At 48.3% G+C, this 23,307-nt stretch overlaps 1 protein-coding gene across 1 annotated transcript in view; it reads left to right on the forward strand.

Moving 5' to 3' along the window:
- LOC115546754 (ryanodine receptor 1) overlaps nucleotides 1-23,307 on the forward strand; it is a 67,209-nt gene that overhangs the window by 3,112 nt on the left and 40,790 nt on the right. Inside the window, exons 2-39 of the mRNA XM_030360489.1 lie at nucleotides 1,041-1,160; nucleotides 1,251-1,349; nucleotides 2,235-2,255; nucleotides 3,138-3,212; nucleotides 3,671-3,749; nucleotides 4,679-4,791; nucleotides 5,007-5,106; nucleotides 5,924-6,020; nucleotides 6,116-6,190; nucleotides 6,463-6,619; nucleotides 7,013-7,177; nucleotides 7,657-7,778; nucleotides 8,333-8,519; nucleotides 9,132-9,267; nucleotides 9,585-9,680; nucleotides 9,827-9,945; nucleotides 10,070-10,203; nucleotides 10,444-10,685; nucleotides 11,201-11,393; nucleotides 11,902-12,118; nucleotides 12,603-12,707; nucleotides 12,818-12,921; nucleotides 13,243-13,326; nucleotides 13,426-13,585; nucleotides 13,962-14,109; nucleotides 14,415-14,620; nucleotides 14,720-14,894; nucleotides 15,555-15,763; nucleotides 16,112-16,470; nucleotides 17,124-17,253; nucleotides 17,783-17,943; nucleotides 18,711-18,873; nucleotides 18,971-19,057; nucleotides 19,287-19,513; nucleotides 20,690-21,134; nucleotides 21,622-22,182; nucleotides 22,378-22,578; nucleotides 23,074-23,185. Coding sequence (XP_030216349.1) covers nucleotides 1,041-1,160; nucleotides 1,251-1,349; nucleotides 2,235-2,255; nucleotides 3,138-3,212; nucleotides 3,671-3,749; nucleotides 4,679-4,791; nucleotides 5,007-5,106; nucleotides 5,924-6,020; nucleotides 6,116-6,190; nucleotides 6,463-6,619; nucleotides 7,013-7,177; nucleotides 7,657-7,778; nucleotides 8,333-8,519; nucleotides 9,132-9,267; nucleotides 9,585-9,680; nucleotides 9,827-9,945; nucleotides 10,070-10,203; nucleotides 10,444-10,685; nucleotides 11,201-11,393; nucleotides 11,902-12,118; nucleotides 12,603-12,707; nucleotides 12,818-12,921; nucleotides 13,243-13,326; nucleotides 13,426-13,585; nucleotides 13,962-14,109; nucleotides 14,415-14,620; nucleotides 14,720-14,894; nucleotides 15,555-15,763; nucleotides 16,112-16,470; nucleotides 17,124-17,253; nucleotides 17,783-17,943; nucleotides 18,711-18,873; nucleotides 18,971-19,057; nucleotides 19,287-19,513; nucleotides 20,690-21,134; nucleotides 21,622-22,182; nucleotides 22,378-22,578; nucleotides 23,074-23,185 — 6,184 coding nt within the window. The remainder of the gene's footprint in view (nucleotides 1-1,040; nucleotides 1,161-1,250; nucleotides 1,350-2,234; nucleotides 2,256-3,137; nucleotides 3,213-3,670; nucleotides 3,750-4,678; nucleotides 4,792-5,006; nucleotides 5,107-5,923; nucleotides 6,021-6,115; nucleotides 6,191-6,462; nucleotides 6,620-7,012; nucleotides 7,178-7,656; nucleotides 7,779-8,332; nucleotides 8,520-9,131; nucleotides 9,268-9,584; nucleotides 9,681-9,826; nucleotides 9,946-10,069; nucleotides 10,204-10,443; nucleotides 10,686-11,200; nucleotides 11,394-11,901; nucleotides 12,119-12,602; nucleotides 12,708-12,817; nucleotides 12,922-13,242; nucleotides 13,327-13,425; nucleotides 13,586-13,961; nucleotides 14,110-14,414; nucleotides 14,621-14,719; nucleotides 14,895-15,554; nucleotides 15,764-16,111; nucleotides 16,471-17,123; nucleotides 17,254-17,782; nucleotides 17,944-18,710; nucleotides 18,874-18,970; nucleotides 19,058-19,286; nucleotides 19,514-20,689; nucleotides 21,135-21,621; nucleotides 22,183-22,377; nucleotides 22,579-23,073; nucleotides 23,186-23,307) is intronic.

The raw sequence follows: 23,307 nt of genomic DNA on the forward strand, positions 1-23,307 counted from the left end.
TGGTCCTTAAAAACACATCTCTGTATTCACTGTCTCCCACTACCTGATCCTTAATTCCCTTTCCAGCAACTCTTGAAGGAAAAAATGTACACAAAATAATAATAAGTAATAAAAGTAAACACGGTTTTCAACCCATGTTACTTATTCCACCACGTTAAAACAACAGTGAGAAAATAGTGATGACAAAACCAGTTGAATTACGATGATGACTAATGGAGGCGGCACCCTGCGATGTTGTGAGAGCTGTTCGGTGGACGCCTGGGCCGAGCAGTCTGATCTCACATGTCCACTGCTTTCCGGGGGAGAATGTGTCGGCGGCAGGTGCTGGGCCTGAAATAGAGGGCGAGAGAGGAGTGGCGGGCGAGCTAGAGCCAGACTGGCAGGGAGAGAGAGAGAGAGAGAGAGAGAGAGAGAGAGAGAGAGAGAGAGAGAGAGAGAGAGAGAGAGAGAGAGAGAGAGAGAGAGAGAGAGAGAGAGAGAGAGAGAGAGAGAGGGAGAGGGGGGGTACTGGAACGTCCACAAAGGAGAAAATACAAGTGAAGGTTAAGAATGGGACGTGGTAAAAAGCAGGGAGAACAGCTGTTTCTTAGGAGCTATTCATAGGATGTGCCTGTTCGCCGGCTTTCCTAATGGCTTTGACTTTTCTCAAGTCAGGGCCGAACCGTCTAGGAGTTGATATTATCAAGATTTGTCAGACAAATCCCCACCCGTCCCTCTATAAACCTAATGAGCCTGAACTGTTGACATGATCAAATCAAATCTATGACGAAATTAAATATTTCACTAACCGAATTAAATCAAACAAATGAAAAATAAATGAAAAGCTCAAGCTGAGTAAATTTGTTTAGCCTTATTATTAGTGTGTGCAGGAATTATGAACAGGAACCAATGGGTGTATTTGTTCCTGAACATCATCCTTACGTAAGGATCTGCAGTGCTTTTGTTTTTTTCTGTCACAGTGAAAAGGCATTCAATATTCAGTGTCTATACTGTCTATATGTCTACCATCTCACTCGGACTCCCTTTGTGTCTCTCTGCAGGACGACCAGGTAGTGTTGCAGTGCACCGCGTCCATCCTAAAGGAGCAGATCAAGTTGTGTTTGTCATGCGAAGGCTTCGGAAACCGTCTCTGTTTCCTGGAGACCACCTCCAACGCCCAGGTGAACCTTGTCCCATCCTGTCACTTCACTGCGTCCCCTTGTGTCCTCAATAGGTGTGTTGTTTTATAACAGGGATAATTCTTTTTCTAGAATGTTCCCCCAGACTTGGCCATCTGCTGCTTCATATTGGAGCAGTCGCTGTCTGTACGGGCACTGCAGGAGATGCTGTCCAACACTTCTCTGGATGAGGTAATCCACCGATAATCCACCGAAAAAAACAAATGAAGTGAAACTGCTCTTTACATCTGAATGCGTACAATGTTTTTATGAATTTAACGCAAAAGTTACCGTGGTTTGAAATGTATGGTACCTACGGGCGCTACAAGAGGCGCTGTGCAACGTCCCTCTGGATGAGGTAATCCACGATGATCCATCCAAAAATGAATGAAGTGAAACTGCTCTTTGCATCTGAAGATGTACAATGTTTTAATGAATTTAACGCTGAAGTTTCCGTGGTTTGAAATGTATGGTACCAGTATAGGTGTGTGTTGTTCATCTAAACATGTAGGCTGTTTCTATGAATGTAATTCTAAACCACCAGGGGTTTAACACGTGATACAGTGTCATTACTGTACACTGCTTTGTACTTCTGTATAATCCTTTATGTTGCTATATGGTGCTTTGTAGTTTTTTATAGTACTGTATAGTAGTATACAGTGCTTTGTAGTTTTTTATAGTACTGTATTGTACTATACAGTTCTTTGTAGTTCTTTGTAGTACTTTATAGTACTATACTGTGCTTGGTAGTTCTTTGTAGTACTTTATAGTACTATACAGTGCTTGGTAGTTCTTTGTAGTACTTTATAGTACTATACAGTCCTTTGTAGTTCTTTATAGTAGTTTAAAGTACTATACAGTCCTTCGTAGTTCTGTATAGTACTATACAGTGCTTTGTAGTTCTTTATAGTACTGTATAGTACTATACAGTGCGTTGTAGTTCTGTAGTGTACTTCATAGTACTATACAGTGCTTTGGAGTATAGTACTCTGGGTAGTGCTTTTACGCGTATGTGTAGCATGTAGCAACTGAAGTTCACTTTGTTCTCTTTTGACCCCACACCCCCTCCTCCCCTAGGCAGTTGATTTGGACAAATGGGTATGTCTGACCATTCTTTCCTCAAAAACCCAGACTCAAACTCACATCCGCCCAACCTCAGAGTCATCGTCGTCGACCACCTTAACCTCTCTTTTAATGCATTTACTCCTCAGATATATTTTCCATGAAAATATATGTTCATATATATTTGTATGTATATATATATATATATATATATATATATATATATATATATATATATATATATATATATATATATATATATCAATGCTCTTTGGTGATAACTGGGATTATGGGAATTTCTGTTGTTTTTGAAAATACTGTTTTGGAGTTGAGTGACGTCAACCGGCCCCTCCAAGCATCCCCTCTAACCCGTGTGCTCGATGGTCTGTGTATACTAAAGCCTGTCTGTCGTTATAATCACAGTATAACATGTTGGTTGTCAGCCTGGACCCGCCGAGACCCTGCATTATGTGACGTCCTTCTTCTTGTGCTCGAGCTCTCTCTAAAATGATTCCAATGGGAATGTTTTCCACTAATGTGTTTCTTTCTGAAATCAAAACAATGTATTATTTCGGTTCAAAGTTAAACAGGGAGTAATTGCTCATGTCTATGATGATCATTGTTTAGAGGATTTTGTGGGACTGTCATCCTGATGGCATTTAGTGTATTTTTGCTGTTAGTTCCCGTGACGTTACTGTTCTGTTTAAAGGTCTTAGTTTGCCTGCGACTTTAACGCTCAGTCTGTACTCCGACCTCTCCTGTAGTAAATAATATCAAATAATGAAATGATACAATGCAATCACTCCTGGTTGTTGTTTAACCGAATGGTTCTATCCCACAATAACAAAGAAGCCATCCATGCACGTTGTGTTTAGTACACCATGGGTAACCGTCCCCTAAACCTCCTCCTCTTGTTAGTCATCACAGGGAGGGGGTCACCGAACCCTGCTGTATGGACACGCCATCCTGCTCAAACACACCCACTCAAGCATGGTAAGGACAGGCTACACACACGGTGCACGCTGAAGGGGCAACACGGTGCATGGAGGAGGGAGAGAACCATGCACAATGGCCTTGTGTCCAATACAGAACAGTCTGAACAGAAGTGCACCACTCCAAACTCTCTCCCTGCAATAGCAGGTATTTCAGTATCTTTGCACAGCACCTTAGGTCAATGTTTTGTGAGATAGAACTTCTAATACTAAGAGAACTACATTTTCTGGGGACATTTTTTTTTCGTTTCAATTCGGCGAATCACATTCATTTATATCGCAAATAGTGGTGTGAAGGGCTTTCTGGGGACAGTAACACACATAGTTAACTTAGTTTCAGTGCGATGTCGCTGACAATAAGAGGAATCTATGAGGCCAAACAATCCTTGATCCTAAGTCCTAACTCATGGCTCAGGAGCGACGGTGTTATAGTAACTGACGTCCTCTTGTGTCACCCAGTACCTGTGCTGTTTGACCACCTCGCGTTCCCTGACCGACAAGCTGGCCTTTGATGTGGGCCTGCAAGAGGACTCTACAGGTAGCTCTGGGCGTCCATATTTAACACGACATATCCACATCCACATTCTGTTCTACTCTTTTCTATTCTCCTCCACTGCTGTACTATAATCCTCCCTACTCTATTCTTCTATACCTAACTGCTCTCTAGTCCAGTGGTTTCCAACCTTTGACTTTTACATTTACATTTTAAATTCAGGGCATTTAGCAGACGCTTTTATCCAAAGCGACTTGACTTAAAGTATATTTGTCATAAGAAGTGCATCAATATATCGCTGTCGGTACAGAAGGGATGTTTATAGAACCAAGTGCAAGTACAACAATCGCTAGGCTAACCAATTCCCCGTGTTACAGCAATGATAGCAGCTACTGCAGTTGCTAAACAATTAAGTACTGTAATACAATACAATACAATACAACACAACACAATATAGTGTACTTTAGGGGTATCACTATCAAGGCCTTTCGTGAACCACCTCGTAGGCAAAAGAGAATCTTTTTTTAAATACAAATGCAGTGGCACATAGTACCAGCACCCCATTTATACACATCTATATCTGCGAGAAGGCCATTTATACACAACTATATCTGCAGGCACGCCATGACCGGCGGGAAACAGTGGAAAGTCAGCAACGCTGCTTATGCCCCCAAAGGGTTCATTTAGCAAACACAATTTAAAACAACACATCAATGAAACACATTACAATGAAATACAGATGCTGAAATGTGTCCGTCTCAGGAATAAAGTCCCACGTACCACCTGCAGTACCCTTGTCCACCACCAGTGGTACCACAGGTTGAAAACACTGCTCTATTCTACCCTTCTCTGATCTACCCAATTCTACCCTGGCCATTGATCCCCATTGATCATGATTACTTTGCAATACAGATGTCTATACCCCTGACACGCCATGCTGTCCTCTTGCCCTCTGACGCGGTGTGTGTCCCCAGGGGAGGCGTGCTGGTGGACCATCCACCCAGCCTCCAAGCAGAGGTCCGAGGGGGAGAAGGTCAGGGTGGGAGACGACCTCATCCTGGTCAGTGTGTCCTCAGAGAGATACCTGGTAGGTGTTGGTCTGTTGTTCACTGAACCTCCACGTGTGAAAGGGCATCAGTTACTCTGTCTCCGTCTTGTTGATCAGACTCAACGTGTGTGTCTCCTCTTGTGTGTGTGTGTGTGTGTGTGTGTGTGTGTGTGTGTGTGTGTGTGTGTGTGTGTGTGTGTGTGTGTGTGTGTGTGTGTGTGTGTGTGTGTGTGTGTGTGTGTGTGTGTTCCCAGCACCTCTCCTACGCCAGTGGGGACTTGATGGTGGACGCCTCCTTCATGCAGACCCTGTGGACCATGACGCCCGTCATGTCCGGCTGTGAGCTAGCTGAAGGTACCACCTCCAGCCCTCGTCTTCTGCCTCCTCGTTCTCCTCCTTTAATCCCCCCTCCTCTGAACCCCCCCCCCCCCCCTCGGCTCACACTCGCCTGGGAAAGAACGAGAACGTCGGGATCGTTGCCTCGCAAGCGATGTGACGTTTTTAACGCATAACTCATAGACCGGACTCAGCGCGCTCAGCCCTCTGACGGCTGCGGTCCTTGCAGCGCTGCGTCGTTGGGCTCCATCTGGCACTGCTTTGGACTCCGGGCTCCGGTTACCGCAGAGTTATCACAGAGAGGAGACGTGATTAGTAACCAGACACCCCCTGTCACCATCTCACCTGTCGCCCCGTCTTCACGCCTGCGGCCAAGAACCACGGCTCCTCCTCCTCTCCCTCTCCCCAGACACTTCTGAACCACACAAGACACCCCCCTCCCCCCCCCCCCCCCCCACCACACCCTCTCATTTTGCCTTCCACACATCCATCCTCTGTTCTCACATGTCATGTCGATGATTGATGAGTTTCATGCCCTCGACATACGTATATTCACCGCCCTCGACATTTAGTACCGTTGTGCAATAGGATAATGGTGTTAGTAAATGCTTAGCACAGTGCAGGAAAGCATAGCTTGGTGTTGCAGAGCATTGCAAAGAATAACATTTGAATCCTATTCAATCAAATAAATCCTGAATGAAGCTCATTATAGCATTATGCTGCCCTCTGTGTTCCTCTGGTCAGAATAATATCCCAGTATAGTGAAGTATTATAGTGTGGACATGACCTGCAAGAAGCCGGTCGCAGCGTTGCACTGATCCTTTGTGTTCTCCAGGGTTCCTGACCGGAGGCTATGTCCTCCGCCTGTTCCACGGACACATGGACGAGTGTCTGGCCATCCCCGCTGCCGACCAGGGAGACGACCAGCGCAGGTGCCTGTTGTTCATCACGCGTAACATGACGTACAGCGCATCACGTTTGGTCTCAGTGCACTGACTGACGTGGTGGTGATTGTTGTTGTGTTCAGAGTGGCTCATTACGAGGGCGGCGCCGTCTGCAGCCACGCCCGGTCACTATGGCGACTAGAGCCGCTTCGCATCGGGTGAGTTCCACGTTCAAATTTTGTTGAACCGCCCATCACAGTTATCGTTTAGTTATATTAGTTAGACTTTAGAAGTACAGGACATCACACCACTCTGTTCTGTGGTTTCTCCTTGTTCGAATAAATCGAATAAATCATGAAACAAGGCGTAACTCCGCCCCTTGCCGTAGTTGGTATCCATCCAGGCTCCTTGCCGTCACCACAGGAGTTCTTCTTTAACGTGGCGGTACTGCCGGACCCAAAACGATGCCTTTGGTCACTGTTGGTTGCAGGTGGAGCGGGGGTCACATCAAATGGGGCCAGTCCTTCCGGATCCGCCACATCACCACGGGCCGCTACCTCTGTCTGGACGAGGAGAAGGGCCTGCTGGTGGTCGACCCCGAGAAGGCCAACTCCAAGATGTCCGCCTTCTGCTTCCGCATCTCAAAGGCAAGTCATTTCACTGGAGGAAATACACGGTGAACGCCAAATATTAGTGCGTGTCAAGAAACAAATAAAAGAAAAATGAGAATGCAGACCCCTGCCCAAGGATGACTCCCTTGTACCTTTGTAAGGAGGAAAATAGCTATTCAGATGTATATCTAGATTAAGATTCTTTGTAATTGTGAAATAAAATGACTAGTCGACGCAAAAACACAATCAATTATTTTTTCAGTTTATTTCCAGGCACTACGCCCAATCAAAGCCCTTTACAATAATGCTGAAATTAATTTAAACATTAACGATATTATTTTGACCGGGAATCCAACCGTACACCGTCTTCATCCAAACTCCTCCACCTCCTCGCGCGTGACGGTGCTTCTCGTGCGTTCCCCCGCGCAGGAGAAGATCGAGGTGGCTAAGAAGAGGGACGTGGAGGGCATGGGCATCCCGGAGATCAAGTACGGGGAGTCCATGTGCTTCGTCCAGCACCTCACCACTGGACTGTGGCTCACGTACGCCGCCGTGGACGCCAAGTCAGCCCGCCTCGGACCCCTGAAGAGAAAGGTAGAGAGATAGCTGCTGGATGGAGGGAGAGAGAGAGAGAGAGAGAGAAAGGTAGAGAGATAGATGCTGGATGGAGGGAGAGAGAGAGAGAGAAAGGTAGAGAGAGATAGCTGCTAGATGGAGGGAGAGAGAGAGAGAGAGAGAGAGAAAGATAGAGAGAGATAGCGAAAAGAGAAAAAAGTATAGATGAATGAATAGTGACAGGGGGAGAGGGTGGGTAGATAGAGAGCGAGAGAAAGATAGAGAGATATAGGTGGTAGATGGAGAGAGAGAGAGAGATGAAGGTCAGAAAGAGCAAGAGAATGTGGACCTATGTGCTGATAGAGGCGAGAAAGATAGACAGAGAGAATCCAAAACAAAGTGGTGGCCTGTGTTTTCAAGTAAAACCAAAATCAAAACCCAAATTAATTGAAGGTGGAAGAAACCTAATAGTTATGTAAGGTATGGATGGATGACGTGCTGCTGTGTCCCCCCACCAGGCCATCCTCCACAAAGAGGGCCACATGGACGACGCCCTGACCGTGGCTCGCTCCCAGACCGAGGAGTCACAAGCCGCCAGGATGATCTACAGCACCAACGGCCTCTTCAACCAGTTCATCAAGTAAGACCCGCGCACCAGTTGAACCTGTTGATCCGGGAGGACCACAGACCAGTTTAACCATGTAGACCCACATAACAGTTTGACCAGTTTAACCAGTAAGACACCATACCAGTTTCACCAGTTTAACCAGTAGGACTGCATACCAGTTTGACCTTTTTATCTAGTAAGACCACATACCAGTTTAAACAGCTTAACCAGTAAGCCCACACACCAGTTCCACCAGTTTATCCAGTAAGACACCATACCAGTTCATCATGGAATAACCCTGACCTCCGTTTATCAATCACACATCTATTTAAATAAGTCCACACTGCTACCCTATAGAACCACTCAGCTGTTTCTTTCAATCGTAAAAAACACTGTGATTGATTGATCATAATGTGTGTTTGTTGTTTAATACATTATACTTGAGTTTGGGACAAGCCCCTAAGCCTAGATGGCTTTACCTCAGATCCTATATTAACAGAACCATCATTCTGAGTCCCAGTGTCTCCTGTACCTCCACGCGGCGGCTGGTCCATATGTGTGAGGCTCTGCTGCGTGTGCCCCCCCAGGGGTCTGGACGCTCTGAACGGGAAGAACAAGTCGGGCGGCGCGGGCTCGCTGCCCATGGACACGGTGGTGCTCGCCCTGCAGGACCTCATCTTCTACTTCCACCCCCCCGAGGAGGAGCTGGAGCACGAGGAGAAGCAGTCCAAGCTGCGCTCCCTGAAGAACAGACAGAACCTCTTCCAGGAGGAGGTGGGCTTCAACACAGGCCCAGGGGGGGGTTCTACCTCCCCTTACATTTACCTACACATTTGGGGTATTTTGCTGTCGCTTTTATCTAAAGCGACCCGCAACCATTCATTCACACATTCACACAGCGACGCCGTTGTTAACCACGCAGTGAGACAGCCCGCTCATCAGGAGCAGTCAGGGTGAGGCGTCTCGCTCAGGGACACCTCGACACTCTAGGAGGAGCCGGGGATCGAACTAGCAGCCTTCCGGTTACCAGTCAACCCGCTCTACCTCCTGAGCTCCTGTCGCCTTCACGTGTAAACTGTCGCAATGTTATTTTTGTGTTCATAAAATGAGCTGCTGTCGCTAACATAGCTTGCGGAACAAAGTTATCTTGCACTTAGTTCAATTTGTTCCAGGGCTTGACGAGAAGCCTTGTTTCAGGGCAAGCCTACTTAAGTCAATATCACACATTATGTGTTGTCCATCGCCCATACCTGTACCTCCCGTCTCTGCATTCAACCGTCCACCATTTTCATGGCATGCATTTGCCTTTTGGGACGATATTGACTGCACACGTTCAAACCACAGAAATAGTGCACAGTGTCCTTACGCTTTCCTGTGCACCAACAGGGAATGATCACTCTGGTTCTGGACTGTGTGGACCGCCTCAACGTCTACAACACGGCTGCACACTTTTCTGAGTTTGCTGGAGAGGAGGCTGCTGAGTCCTGGAAGGAGATTGTTAATCTACTGTATGAACTGCTGGGTAGGTTCCCTCTGACGGAGGGTTAGGTCACTGTTAAGCAGACGGACGGACGGACAGACAGACAGACAGACAGACAGACAGACAGACAGACAGACAGACAGACAGACAGACAGACAGACAGACAGAATATGGATGGATAGACTGATGGAGTAGATTGACTGATACATTGATCGAATGATCAATTGGGCTGTTATGGTATTTATTTATAAATTTATTTTAGAATCGTAAGTGTCCATTTAATGATTTACATATGTGTTCATTCAGTTGTACTATGAAGACGTTCAACGTCTCTCTCTCTCTCTCCTCCCTGTGTGAAGCTTCGTTGATCAGAGGGAACCGCTCCAACTGTGCTCTTTTCTGTGACAACCTGGACTGGCTGGTCAGCAAGCTGGACCGCCTGGAGGCCTCTTCAGGTAGGGTCCGGCCTTGCCTGCTCCATCTGCCTCCTCTTATTCCCCTCTGGGTGGGAGGCCTGACAGCTCCTGTCTGGTGGAGCCAGGTGGATCCCAGACGTCTGCTTTGCAGATCATTTGACTCCCACTGGTTTCCCCCACAACAGGAATCCTGGAGGTGCTGTACTGCGTTCTGATCGAGAGTCCAGAGGTTCTCAACATCATCCAAGAGAACCACATCAAGTCAATCATCTCTCTGTTGGACAAACACGGTCGCAATCACAAGGTCGGGAGGTTGTCGGGTCTGATGCGGTGTTTTTACATCATCTTATGATCACATATTAAAGTAAATGTTTGTGTTGTTTTGTGTGTGTGTGTGTGTGTGTGTGTGTGTGCGTGTGTCTGTTTAGGTGCTGGATGTGCTGTGCTCTCTCTGTGTGTGTAACGGTGTGGCCGTGAGGTCCAATCAGAATCTCATCACAGAGAATCTGCTTCCCGGTCGCGACCTCCTCCTACAAACCAACATCATCAACTACGCCACAAGGTGGGGTTATTTTTTACAACAACAGGAAATAAGAGCTGAGTTTGAGTTTGATCGCCGCGGGCCTGCATTCGAGTCTGCAGTGCGCAATTTTGTCCACGACCCCTGTCATGACCCCTGTCTAGACCCTGTCTAGACCCTGTCTATAGTTGGTGTCCAGTATTTATCTGCTGTCCTACAGCACACTGTCTTATGGTATGGCCATTGACGGCTCTGAGTTAGTCGTGCCTTTTCTCGCCCCAGCATGCGTCCCAACATCTTCCTGGGGACGTGCGAGGGCTCCACCCAATACAAGAAGTGGTATTTCGAGGTGATGGTGGACCACGTGGAGCCCTTCCTGACCGCCCAGCCGGTGCACCTGAGGGTGGGCTGGGCCCTGACGGAGGGCTATAGCCCTTACCCCGGGGGGGGAGAGGGCTGGGGAAGCAACGGCGTCGGGGACGACCTCTACTCCTACGGCTTCGACGGCCTCCACCTCTGGTCAGGTAGCGTCTGCAGTTCACATTCTGGGGGGCCGGTTGGTTCCATTCTGAGCGTCGTGATGTCCTTGAGCCCGAAACCTAACCCCTCACACCACCACCAACCAGATGGCTGTTGCCTTGTCTGTTTGAGACAGGCACCAGGGTGGGAGTAGCTGAATGTGAGGCATGCAACCTGTCACAAGCGCCTTGAGTCGTTAAAAAATGAAGTCTATATTTATGCAGTGCTTTTGACCAGCTGACTTTACCTGGAAACTAAAAAAACATTTTTCATGTATTTTTCACACGACCACGCCATTGGAGAGACTAAAAGCTTCACGAATGCTGAGATTATCTAATGCATTCATTTTGCATTAAATAATGTAATATAACGAAATAAGGGAAATTCAGACATTACAGCAGCCGTAAGTGAACAGGACAGTGAAAATCAAACACGAGGATAAAAACGTGAAAAGGCGTGACCTTAGCAGTGTAAAAAAACGCAGAGCACCAGAGAGCCTGTTGTGTGTTGATGTCCGCAGGCCGTGTCCCGCGGAACGTGGCCACGCCCGACCAGCACATTCTGACCGCCGACGACGTGGTCAGCTGCTGTCTGGATCTGAGCGTGCCCAGTATCTCCTTCCGCATCAACGGACACCCGGTGCAGGGAATGTTCGAGGACTTCAACCTGGACGGACTCTTCTTCCCCGTGGTCAGCTTCTCAGCTGGTGTCAAGTACGGACAGTTGTGCTCCGAGCCGTGACCATCCCAGGGGGAGCTTGTTGAGGGAGACAGGCATTGCAGAGCTGTGCACTCGGGGTGGCTCGCCCAGCATCCTATGGTTCTGCACTGATTGCAAGAGCATGTAAAGTACTGAGGCAGAAAACCAAACAAAGACAGGAAGAGCCGTAGAACAGAGAACCATGTAGGGCGGAAGAGAATAAGACATGTATGGTGTGGACCTTGAGGTGGGACTGCAGAAAAAGGTATTATGATAAAATATCACCAGAGGGTGCGGCCGTTCTTAGGCTAGGAAGGGAACAGGAACATACTGCTCAGTTTCAAAGGAAGGATACTTGGAAAATGGATACCGTATACTGTTCATACAGTTAACATGAGATACATTTATCAATTACAGATTCTAGAGTGAACTTATGCTGTGTAAAAACTGATTGAAAAGGAAGAAAATGTACGTATGTATCATAACATCAGTACTAATAACTGTCCATTTTTCAATCGCCAGGGTTCGCTTCCTGCTGGGCGGTCGCCACGGCGACTTCAAATTCCTCCCGCCCCCGGGCTACGCCCCGTGCTACGAGGCGGTGTTGCCCAGAGACCGACTGCGCATCGAGCCCATCAAAGAGTACAAGCATGACTTCAACGGCGTCCGCAACCTCCTGGGGCCCACCCAGTCGCTGTCCCACACCGCCTTCACCCCCTGTCCCGTGGACACGGTGCAGGTAGGGCCGCACCCCGACCCATCGGAGCATGGAGTCAATATCAGAGCGACGCCAACACTGGGCGCTTCAACAGAACTGAAAAGATTCAGAACCTTTAGTAATCAAAAGAAAAAACTATAGTAGTTTGCAATGTAATGTTTGTTTACCTTTAATGTTTATAAGTTAGTCTCTTTTGTTACTAAAGCCTGGATGAAACGTCAGGATGGTTTATATCGTTAACGTTAGTATTGTTTAGCATCTACTTTTGGTTTTTGGTCTGTTTATGTTGTTTAATAATGGTGTCTAAGCCCTTGTGGGCTGGGCATGCTAATGCATGACACAATAATAAAAATTCAAATTCAAATTCAGTAGTCAAGTGGGTAGAATTATTAGTTGCTTGTTTAATTATTAGTGTGAGCTTATGATAGAGGGTAGGGCATTGGCGCAACAAACAAAGAAATGATGCAACACTGCTGATGTTTTAAGGACTCCATTCTCCTTGCAGATTGTGTTGCCACCTCACCTGGAGCGCATCCGAGAGAAGCTGGCAGAGAACAGCCACGAGCTGTGGGCGGTGACCCGCATCGAGCAGGGGTGGACCTTCGCTGAGGTCAGTTGTCTCTGGCGTGAACCTCAAATGAGGACACATCTTGCGGCTGGCGATTCAAAATGATCCAACAGGAGAACATCTTCTAAGACGACTATGGTGTGTGTGTGCAGGTCCGCGATGACAACAAGAAGCTGCACCCCTGTCTGGTGGACTTCCAGGGTCTCCCAGAACCCGAGAAGAACTACAACCTGGCCATGTCTGGGGAGACACTCAAGTGAGCGCTTCAGGCCTTCAGGCCCTTTACTCCAAAGGATTTCCTTTGTACGTCCAGACTGTATTCCCTGTGTTTTTCAAGGCTGTATCTCCAGACTATATTTTCAGGCTGTATCTAGGACTGTATTTCCTGTGTGTTTTCCAGGCTGTATCTAGGACTGTATTTCCTGTGTGTTTTCCAGGCTGTATCTAGGACTGTTTTTCCAGGCTGTATCTAGGACTGTATTTCCTGTGTGTTTTTCCAGGCTGTATCTAGGACTGTGTTTCCTGTGTGTACCCCCTGTCTGTGTTTGACTCCTTCCTGTGTGCTTTTATTTTGAAGGACTCTGCTGGCGCTGGGCTGTCATGTGGGCATGGGCGACGAGAAGGCAGAAGAGAACCTGAAGAGGATCAAACTACCCAAAACGTACGGGTGTCCGTTGACACTGTTACAACAGAGACAGAGTCTTTGTTGAGTCAATAATCTGATCGCATGCGATCAATAACTCTGCTGTTTCCCTCTCAGGTATATTCAGAGTAACGGGTACAAGCCCATTCCTCTTGACCTGAACCACGTCAAGCTGACCCCCAACCAGAACACTCTGGTGGAGAGGCTGGCGGAGAACGGGCACAACGTGTGGGCCAGGGACCGTGTCCGTCAGGGCTGGACCTACAGCATTGTACAGGTGACCACGAGCAGGGGATGGCCGGGTTTAGAGTTTGATTCAGGATGCGGACCCGGTGTTTGTGATTCACAACGCTCCAATGCAATGTCAAAGAAATACAAGACGAAATGTCCGATTTGAATGTTGAGACATACCTCAAGTATGAGTATAGTATGGACCAATAAGATGAGAAATAAAGAAAAGACAAAAAATATCAGGTTTAACTCAAACACGCTATTTACAATGAATCAAAAATACATAAGTAAGACAAACACAGGTTTACTTAAAACATATTTCTCAGAAATAAAATATTTTCAGCTGTGGAATCATCCTTCCATCAATAACCGTCCTTTCCATGCGAAACATGATTTCAAACTGAACGAACGCCGTCACGCAGGACATATACAACAAGCGTAATCCCCGGCTGGTCCCTTACAACCTGCTGGATGAGAAAACCAAGAAGACCAACCGGGACACCGTGTGTGCCGCCGTGCGCACGCTGATCGGCTACGGCTATAACATAGAGCCCCCGGACCAGGAGTGCAGTGAGTACACCTGCCCGACTCCAAGGACATACACCGGACCTCCCTCCTGGCATGGACAACAGACAACAGCTTTTATATCGACTTTCATCGGTTAAAATTGTAATAGTGTTCTGCGGTTGCTTTTGCATTATCAAGGATACTATCGGAACGTTGAAATTATATTTTTTCCATTTTTAAAACTGTTAAAGGCATCCTGTTATGGAAAATATTGCACCCCATTGAAATATTATTGAGATTCAGGTAATCATCAATGCTGTGGTAATGTAAACGATCGCCTCAAAGAGCCTCTTTCTGTTGCACCTAAGGTGGGCCCGGGTCTGGCGGTAACCGCGGCGATAAGGTGAGGGTCTTCCGGGCGGAGAAGTCCTACGGGGTGACCCAGGGGAAGTGGTACTTTGAGTTTGAGGCGGTGACGGTCGGGGAGATGAGGGTGGGCTGGGCCCGGCCCAGTGTCCGAGCCGACACCGAGCTGGGCGCAGACGAGCTGGCCTACGTCTTCAACGGCTTCAAGGTACGATGGGGGACCACTCAGCTCCCCAACCTACACTCCCTCAGGGACCCTGATAGAGCATGGGGGATAACTACAACCCCGCCTTTGTCCCGTGTACAGGCCCAGCGCTGGCACGTGGGCACCGAGCCGTTTGGGCGCCAGTGGCTGTCTGGTGACGTGGTGGGCTGCATGATCGACCTGACGGAGATGAACATCATGTTCACCCTCAACGGGGAGATGCTGATCAGCGACTCGGGGTCCGAGATGGCCTTCAAGGACATAGAGATAGGAGAGGGTGAGTGGTCCCAGCTCCTCCATGTGATATCAGGTGATACTGTACCATTCTAGATTCTGTCCCCAATAATAATAATCATCATATTTAATCATTTAACGGCACCTTTCATGGCACTCAAGGTCCCCTTACATCATATAAGATCAGTATTAAACATACAATAAACCAAAGAGCACCAGTAATCAAACTACAGTACAATCAACAGTTGGACAGGCATTAAGTTACAGAGCATAGCTCCACAATGAGTTAAAATTCTATATTTATTATTAGATGCAGTTAAATTGAGTAAGCTAGTTTAAAAAGATGGGTTTCAAGAGCAGTACTGGATTCGGTCCTGGAGTCCAGTATGTGGATGGAAGGGGGAAGGGAGTTCTGGAGTTGAGGTGCAGCATAGGAGGATGTCCTGGCCTCCATTGTGCAGAGGTAGAGGGCTGGTCACACCAGTAGACCTGCTGATGAAGAACGCAGGAAGCCAGAAGGATTGGTAGTCAGAATGAGGTCTGGGAGGTAAACCGGGGATAGATTACGAAGAGCTTTATATCTTAACACATGTATGTTAAATTGATCCTTCGGGAACCAGGGAGCCAGTGTCGCTGAATCAGCAGGGGAGTGGTTCCCTGCTGACTCCGCCTCCTCCCCCTGCTCCCCCTCCTCTCCCCACAGGCTTCATCCCGGTGTGCAGCCTGGGTCTGTCCCAGGTGGGCCGCATCAACCTGGGGCAGAACGTCAGCAGCCTGCGCTACTTCACCATCTGCGGCCTGCAGGAGGGCTTCGAACCCTTCGCCATCAACATGAAGCGGGACATCACCATGTGGTTCAGCAAGAGCCTGCCGCAGTTCATCCCCGTGCCCACCGACCACCCCCACCTCGAGGTGCCCCCCCCCCCCCCCCCCCCCCCCTCTAGCTTGGCTTTATTCTAAAATAAGAGGGTCTTGATTCGTAACCCATGTACTGACATCATCTTCATCCCTTGTACGTCCTGACAACATGGTGGCAGCTGCACACACACACACACACACACACACACACACACACACACACACACACACACACACACACACTCACTCTCACACATACACACATCTACATCAAGTGTATGAACTGACAGCAGCTACATCCCCTGTAAGTTCTAATTACAGCTCCAGCGCCTGTATGTCCTGAGAGGAGCTCCATCCCTTCTATGTAATGACCACATCCTCTGGTCCCCCCCCCCCCCACAGCTGTCCCGCGTGGACGGCACGGTGGAGAGCGCCCCCTGCCTGAAGCTGACCCACAAGACGTTCGGCTCCCAGAACGCGGCCACGGACCTGCTGTTCCTGCGCCTCAGCATGCCCGTGGAGTTCCACCAGACCTACAAGGTGCGGGCCGGCACCACGCCCCTGACCCGCACCCTCACCATCCCCGAGGACCAGGTGCTGGAGATGGACCCCGACTCGGAGTACGAGCTGCTGAAGAAGTCGGCCACGCGGCACGAGCAGGAGGAGGACAAGAAGGAGGCGTCGGTGCCCAAGGAGACGCCGGCGCTGAAGAACGGGGAGAACGAGAAGGACGCGTCCACCGAGAAGAGCCGCAAGAAAGGGTCGGTGGCGGAGTCGTGGTGGAGTCATGGTGGAGTCAAGATGGAGTCATGATGGAGTCATGATGGAGTCATGATGGATTCATGATTGATTCGTGATAGAGTCATGGTGGATTCATGATGGATTCATGATGGATTCATGATAGATTCATGTTGGATTCATGATGGATTCATGGTGGATTCATGTCGGATCCATGTTGGATTCATATTGAAATCGTGATGGATTTGTGTTTCCTTCATGTTGGATTCATATTGGGTTCATGTTGTCTTCATCTTGAATTTGTATTGTTTAGCATTTATTTGAATTCATGTATGATTCATAGTTTGATTCATAGTTTGATCATGTTGATTTGGATTAATGTAGACAATTGGCAGTGTCTTATTGATTAAGATGCTATTAGCAATTATCAGACACATCGTGAGGTAGCACTATCCTTTTTTAATAAGAGGGGACGGACCTGCGCTACAACCTTTAAGGTAGTGAAGAAACATTGAATGCCTCCTTGTGAGTCCACAGAATAACGGCGCTCGGGGCTGCCTGCATAATAGATAGCATTCAACAGATACCTTCATATCTAAAGTCAGCGTGTGTGTCCCTTTAAGCGTGCTATATGCGGGCGTGCGGTGCTCATGCTGTGTGCTCCTGTGGTCGTCAGGTTCCTGTTCAAGGCCAAGAAGGCGGCGCTCCTCAACCCCCCCCCGGTGGTGCCCACCATGCCCCGCCTGATGGAGGACGTGGTGCCGGACGACCGGGACGACGTGGACATCATCCTCAACACCACCACGGTACCAGCGCCTGCTGTCCCATTCATGTTACATTGTTCATGCACCCAACATGGATTTGGGCTCAACATTTGGCATTTAAAAATGTAGAGCTGAGATAATGCTTGGTTGATGAATCACAGACGTTAATCATTTGAGTAGAACAATCCTAGTAGTTATTTTTGTTAATATAGTGTTATAGTATATTATTGTATATGATGGGTCATGCTATATGTCAACATCTTTGACGTAGACACATATTTTAGTTTCATCTTTGTGTAGGTGCATTATTATGAGTGATGTTGTGTATGAAATGCACCACACACCTTGGTGTCATGCCGTGAGCTTCCTTGAAGCTTAAACCTTTCTCGGACGCGGCCATCAAAATCCATCAATGCTGACGTAGATCTTCAAATATTGACGGGACGGTATCTTAAGTAGACGATGATGATAAAGCTGATGATGAAGATGAAAATGACGATGATGATGGTGATGATGAGGATGGGGCTGATGATGACAGAGTCAATGATGTAATTTCCTCCTCTTCCTGCAGTACTATTACTCGGTGCGGGTGTTTGCGGGCCAGGAGGTCAGCGGTGTGTGGGTGGGCTGGATCACCCCCGACTACCACCAACACGACGCCCACTTTGACCTCACCAAGGTCCGCAACGTGACCTTGACGGTCGGGGACGACAAGGGAAATATCCATGACAGGTATTCATGATCATGTTGGGAAAATATTTATAATAACCTCAACGCGTCCTGTGCGTCCGTTAGTTTAGATACAGTCTACTTCCTGTGTGTCTTTCAGTATCAGTACAGGCTACTTCCTGTATGTCTTCAATGTCAGTAGAGTCTACTTCCTGTGGGTCTTTCAGTATCAGTACAGTCTACTTCCTGTGTGTCTTTCAGCATCAGTAGTCTACTTCCTGTGTGTCTTTCAGTATCAGTACAGGCTACTTCCTGTGTGTCTTTCAGTATCAGTACAGGCTACTTCCTGTGTGTCCTGCCGTATCAGTACAGTCTACTTCCTGTGTGTCTTTCAGTATCAGTACAGGCTACTTCCTGTGTGTCCTGCAGTATCAGTACAGTCTACTTCCTGTGTGTCTTTCAGTATCAGTACAGTCTACTTCCTGTGTGTCTTTCAGCATCAGTAGTCTACTTCCTGTGTGTCTTTCAGTATCAGTACAGGCTACTTCCTGTGTGTCTTTCAGTATCAGTACAGGCTACTTCCTGTGTGTCTTTCAGTATCAGTACAGTCTACTTCATGTGTGTCCTGCAGTATCAGTACAGTCTACTTCCTGTGTGTCTTTCAGTATCAGTACAGTCTACTTCCTGTGTGTCTTTCAGTATCAGTACAGTCTACTTCCTGTGTGTCTTCAGTATCAGTACAATCTACTTCCTGTGTGTCTTCAGTATCAGTACAGGGTACTTCCTGTGTGTCTTCAGTATCAGTACAGTCTACTTCCTGTGTCCTGCAGTATAAAGCGCAGTAACTGCTACATGGTGTGGGGAGGAGAGTTCAGCGGCTCCCAGCAGACCCGGGTCAGCCAGGAGGACTTCATCATCGGCTGCCTGATCGACCTCGACACCGGCCTCATGAACTTCACCGCAAACGGGAAGGAGATCAACACCTTCTACCAGGTCAGGGCAGGGGAGAAGCATGCTTGATGATAGATTGATTATATCATTTCTTATGTCATTTTCTTACTTTAACTGTTGATAACAAATTGTTCCCCAGGTGGAGCCAAACACCAAACTCTTCCCAGCGGTCTTTGTCCTGCCATCCAATCAGAACGTGATTCAAGTGGAGCTCGGCAAACTCAAGGTCAGCTACAAAACAGAACTACTTCCAAATCTCTTCAGAAATCAGTTAAAAAATTCAGTCTAAAAAAATCTCCCTATCTCTCTAAATCACCTTGGATAAAAGCACCTGCTAACCTAAAACTGCCAATCAGTGTCTTCTTATCCCCGTCCAAACGACCAAATAAAATATTTCATGTCACATTCCTTGTATTAATTTAATGATGTTGTATTTCCTCCTTGGCTCTCTTCAGAACATCATGCCGATCTCGGCGGCCATGTTCCGCAGCGAGCGTAAGAACCCAGTCCCCCAGTGCCCGCCCCGCCTGGACGTCCAGATGCTGACCCCCGTCATCTGGAGCCGCATGCCCAACCACTTCCTGGCCCCGGAGACAGGCCGTGTAAGCGAGAGGCTGGGCTGGAAGGTGGACTGCTCTGAGCCCCTCACCATGATGGCCCTGCACATCCCCGAGGAGAACCGGTAGGACTTCCTCCTCCTGCTCCTCCTTCTGGAACTCCTCCTGCTCCTCCTCCTCCTCCTCCTCCTCCTCCTCCTGCTCCTCCTCCTGCTCCGCCTCCTGCTCCTCCTTCTGCTTCTCCTTCTGCTCCTCCTGCTGGACCTCCTTCTGGTCCTCCTTCTCGTCCTCATTCTGGTCCTCCTTCTAGTCCTCTTTCTAGTCCTCTTTCTGGTCCTCATTCTGGTCCTCTTTCTTGGGCCTGAAAGGGTTTGGATAAAACTTAAGCAGGACTAGATTTAACTGAATTCACCCTTAAACCTGACTGTGTCAGGATCAAACAGGGGGAACCCAAGCACAGAGGCAGACAACAGGGGTTGAATTAAACCTTTATTATAGGGAGGATGTGAGCAGTGGTATTAACAGGAGGTGGACAGGCATGGATGGATGACTGGTAGGTAGGCAGGCAGATGAGCACACAGGGTGGGTTGGCAGCCGGGGTACGGGGTAGGTGATCCTGGGACAAGGAGAACACAGAGATCTAAGAACAGCGGGAAACATAGAACACAAAATGTATTTAGAAATACAAAATGCACTTATGACCAGACTTGATATCTACCACTGTGGTCGAAAACAACATTTACATTTAGATCTGGTGATGAGTGGGTGAAGAACCAGGGTTTACGTAGGGCAGGATGGTGACCGGAGAAGGGTGGCAGGTGTGCCTGTCCAACAGGTGTAGAGCCAGGGAATAGAAGGGAAAGCCTCGCCCATTGCACATTCAAAAAGGCACCAAGAGGGGGAGACAGAGCAATGCATCTGCTGTTTGTTAATTCTTCACACCTAACTACACTCACTCTTTTTCTCAAATTTAAACTCAACCATTTCTCATGAATCATTTCTAGTGAAAAGTACCTAATCTAAACCAAAACCTGGCTTGTACTTTACATTCTCTGTTTATTTTGTGAGCCTAGTCCCGCCTATGTTTTTCGACTACAGGACTATAAATGTAATCTTTAAAACCTTTTTGAACATTACACCAACATTTACCCCAATCTATAGCCCTAAATCCACAACGGGGATCAAGGGCACCTTACAAATCCCTCCGTATCCCACGCACCACTCTGTGACTGCGCCCAATCCCACTACCACCCCAACTAACAACCACCTCCTCCTCCCCCCCCCCCCCCCCCCCTCCCCAGCTGCATCGACATCCTGGAGCTGTCGGAGCGCATGGACCTCCTCAAGTTCCACTACCACACGCTGAAGCTGTACGACTCGGTGTGCGCGCTCGGCAACAACCGCGTGGCCCACGCGCTCTGCAGCCACGTGGACGAGTCGCAGCTCTTCTACGCCATCGAGAACACCTACCTGCCGGGGCCAATGCGCAGCGGCTTCTACGACCTGCTCATCAGCATGCACCTGGAGTCGGCCAAGAGGAACCGCCTGGGAACCAACAAGGAGTTCATCGTGCCCATGACGGACGAGACGCGCACCATCACGCTGTACTCCGACCAGGACAAATCCCACGCCCTGCCCGGGGTGGGCCTCAGCACCTGCCTGAGGCCCAAGCTGCACTTCTCGCCCACGGGCTTCGTGGGGACCAACCAGGACATCTACACCCTGAGCCCCTTCATCCCGCTCGAGGTGAGGTGGAGGGCGAGCGTTAGGACGAGAGGGAAGTGGTTTAGCCTGTTTTCTTGTCCAGTTTAATCACCGTTTATTTTTTATCACTTTGTAGTATAGTAGTATTTTTGTCTATTTTCCATGAATTGTCTTTCTCAATTAATTTAATTTTTCCAGCTTTTCCAGCTATATAAAGGCCATGTCCTTTGGCAATGTTCAGGGTTGATATTGCATAAATAATATGGATGATTCATAAAGAATGGTTACTATTAATCAATCATCAGATGCATTGATTGCCGCAACAATCATAGAAGTTGCAGTCCTGAAGTGAATGTTTCTTTTTTTGGGGGGATTAACATCCTCAGTCACGCCTACCATTGTCCAGTTGAGGCTGGCTTTACAGTCACCTACTCCCAATAATCAATAATCCACTTGATCAAACGGTCTGCCCTCCGGACCACCGTGACCTGACGTCCCCCCTCCTTCCCCGTGTGGTCTCGCTCCCCAGGTGCTGAAGACCAAGGCGCTGAACATGGTGACGGAGGCGGTGCAGGACGGGGGCCAGGCCATGCGGGACCCCGTCGGGGGCAGCGTGGAGTTCCACTTCGTGCCCATCCTCAAGCTGGTCAGCACCCTGCTGATCATGGGCGTGTTCGACGACAACGACGTCAAGCACATCCTCAAGATGATCGAGCCCAGCGTGTTCAGCAGCGAGGAGCCGCCACCGCCCGCCGAGACCAAAGCTCCGGAGAACCCCCCCAGGCTGGCCCTCAAAGCCCCGGCCAAGAAGAGAGAGGGGGAGGACGAGGAGGAGGAGGAGTACGCCACGGAGGACGAGGAGTACGAGGAGGACGACGAGGGAGTGGGGGAGGAGGACGAGTACGAAGGAGAGGACGAGATGGACGAGGTGACGGAGCCCGCCGCCAAGGGGGCGAAGCAAGTGAACGGAGAGAAGGGGGCGGAGGAGACGGAGAAGGAGGGGAAGAACGGAGAGGCGGCCGGCGAGGCCAAGGAAGTGAAGGAACAAGGACTGTTCCAGATGAAGCTCCCGGAGTCGGTTAAACTGCAGGTACAGTCCGACTGACATTCAACTGAAACCACTCCAGGTTCAGTCTGACCCGCTTTACTACCAATTATAAACCTCTTATTATCTCATTGCCGCTAAACCAAAGTATGGATCTCTGTTTCTTCATGAGATAGCGTTGGTTTCGGGGTTTCCCGGTGGGTGAAACCTAGTGACCCCGCTGCCTTCCCTGTCCCCCAGATGTGCACTCTGCTGCAGTACTTCTGTGACTGCGAGCTGCGCCACAGGGTGGAGGCCATCATTGCGTTCTCGGACACGTTTGTCTCCGAGATACAGTCCAATCAGAGGCAGCGCTACAACGAGCTCATGTTGGCCTTCACCATGTCGGCCGCAGAGACTGCCCGCAAGACGCGGGAGTTCAGGTCCCCGCCACAGGAGCAGGTACAGCAACATGTTTCCTTCCAATTCATCTTCGAAAAATATTGATAGCAGAGTTTTATCAAGCAAGTTTTGACTCGAGGCAAAACAAAAACATAAAAACTCGAAATGAAAATAAATAAGGGCAATTTTCCTTTTTTATCCTTTTTATCATTGTTTTGTTTTTTATAAATTGAAGAATAAAGATTTTGATATTTATATCAATTAAAAGTATGTGAATATGAAACAAGTATCTAGGACAACATGATAGAGATTGGACTTCGTACCCTGACTGTTTGCCTCTAAAACCCAAAAGTTATTGCAATTGTCATGTGTCGACTCGTGTGTGAACCTCAACCACCGATATATTACACCTTAAACTGAATACATGCAAAATTTGTATAGATTCAGCGTAGATGGATATGGTGTATATCGGCACAACCTCAGCACCGGTGGCTTTGCCCTGATTTCCAATCGGAGATGAGGAAGTAAATCTAATGTCATCTCTACACTTCTTAGGTCAACATGCTGATGAACTTCAAGAACTTCACTGAGGACCAGGATTCCCCTGTGCCAGAGGAAGTCAGAGACTCTCTGCTGGTGTTTCACATGGACCTTCTGGCACACTGTGGTCAGTGTTTTATTGACCTTGCACCATTCAGTTTTCCTTGATTGAAATTTAGTGGACCTTCTTATCCAACGCGTCAACAATCGAGGCTGACAACAATCAAAACAAGCAGTCAAAGCGTTTAA

The sequence above is a fragment of the Gadus morhua genome, chromosome 7 (assembly GCF_902167405.1).
Source record: "Gadus morhua chromosome 7, gadMor3.0, whole genome shotgun sequence".
Taxonomy (NCBI): Eukaryota; Metazoa; Chordata; class Actinopteri; order Gadiformes; family Gadidae; genus Gadus; species Gadus morhua.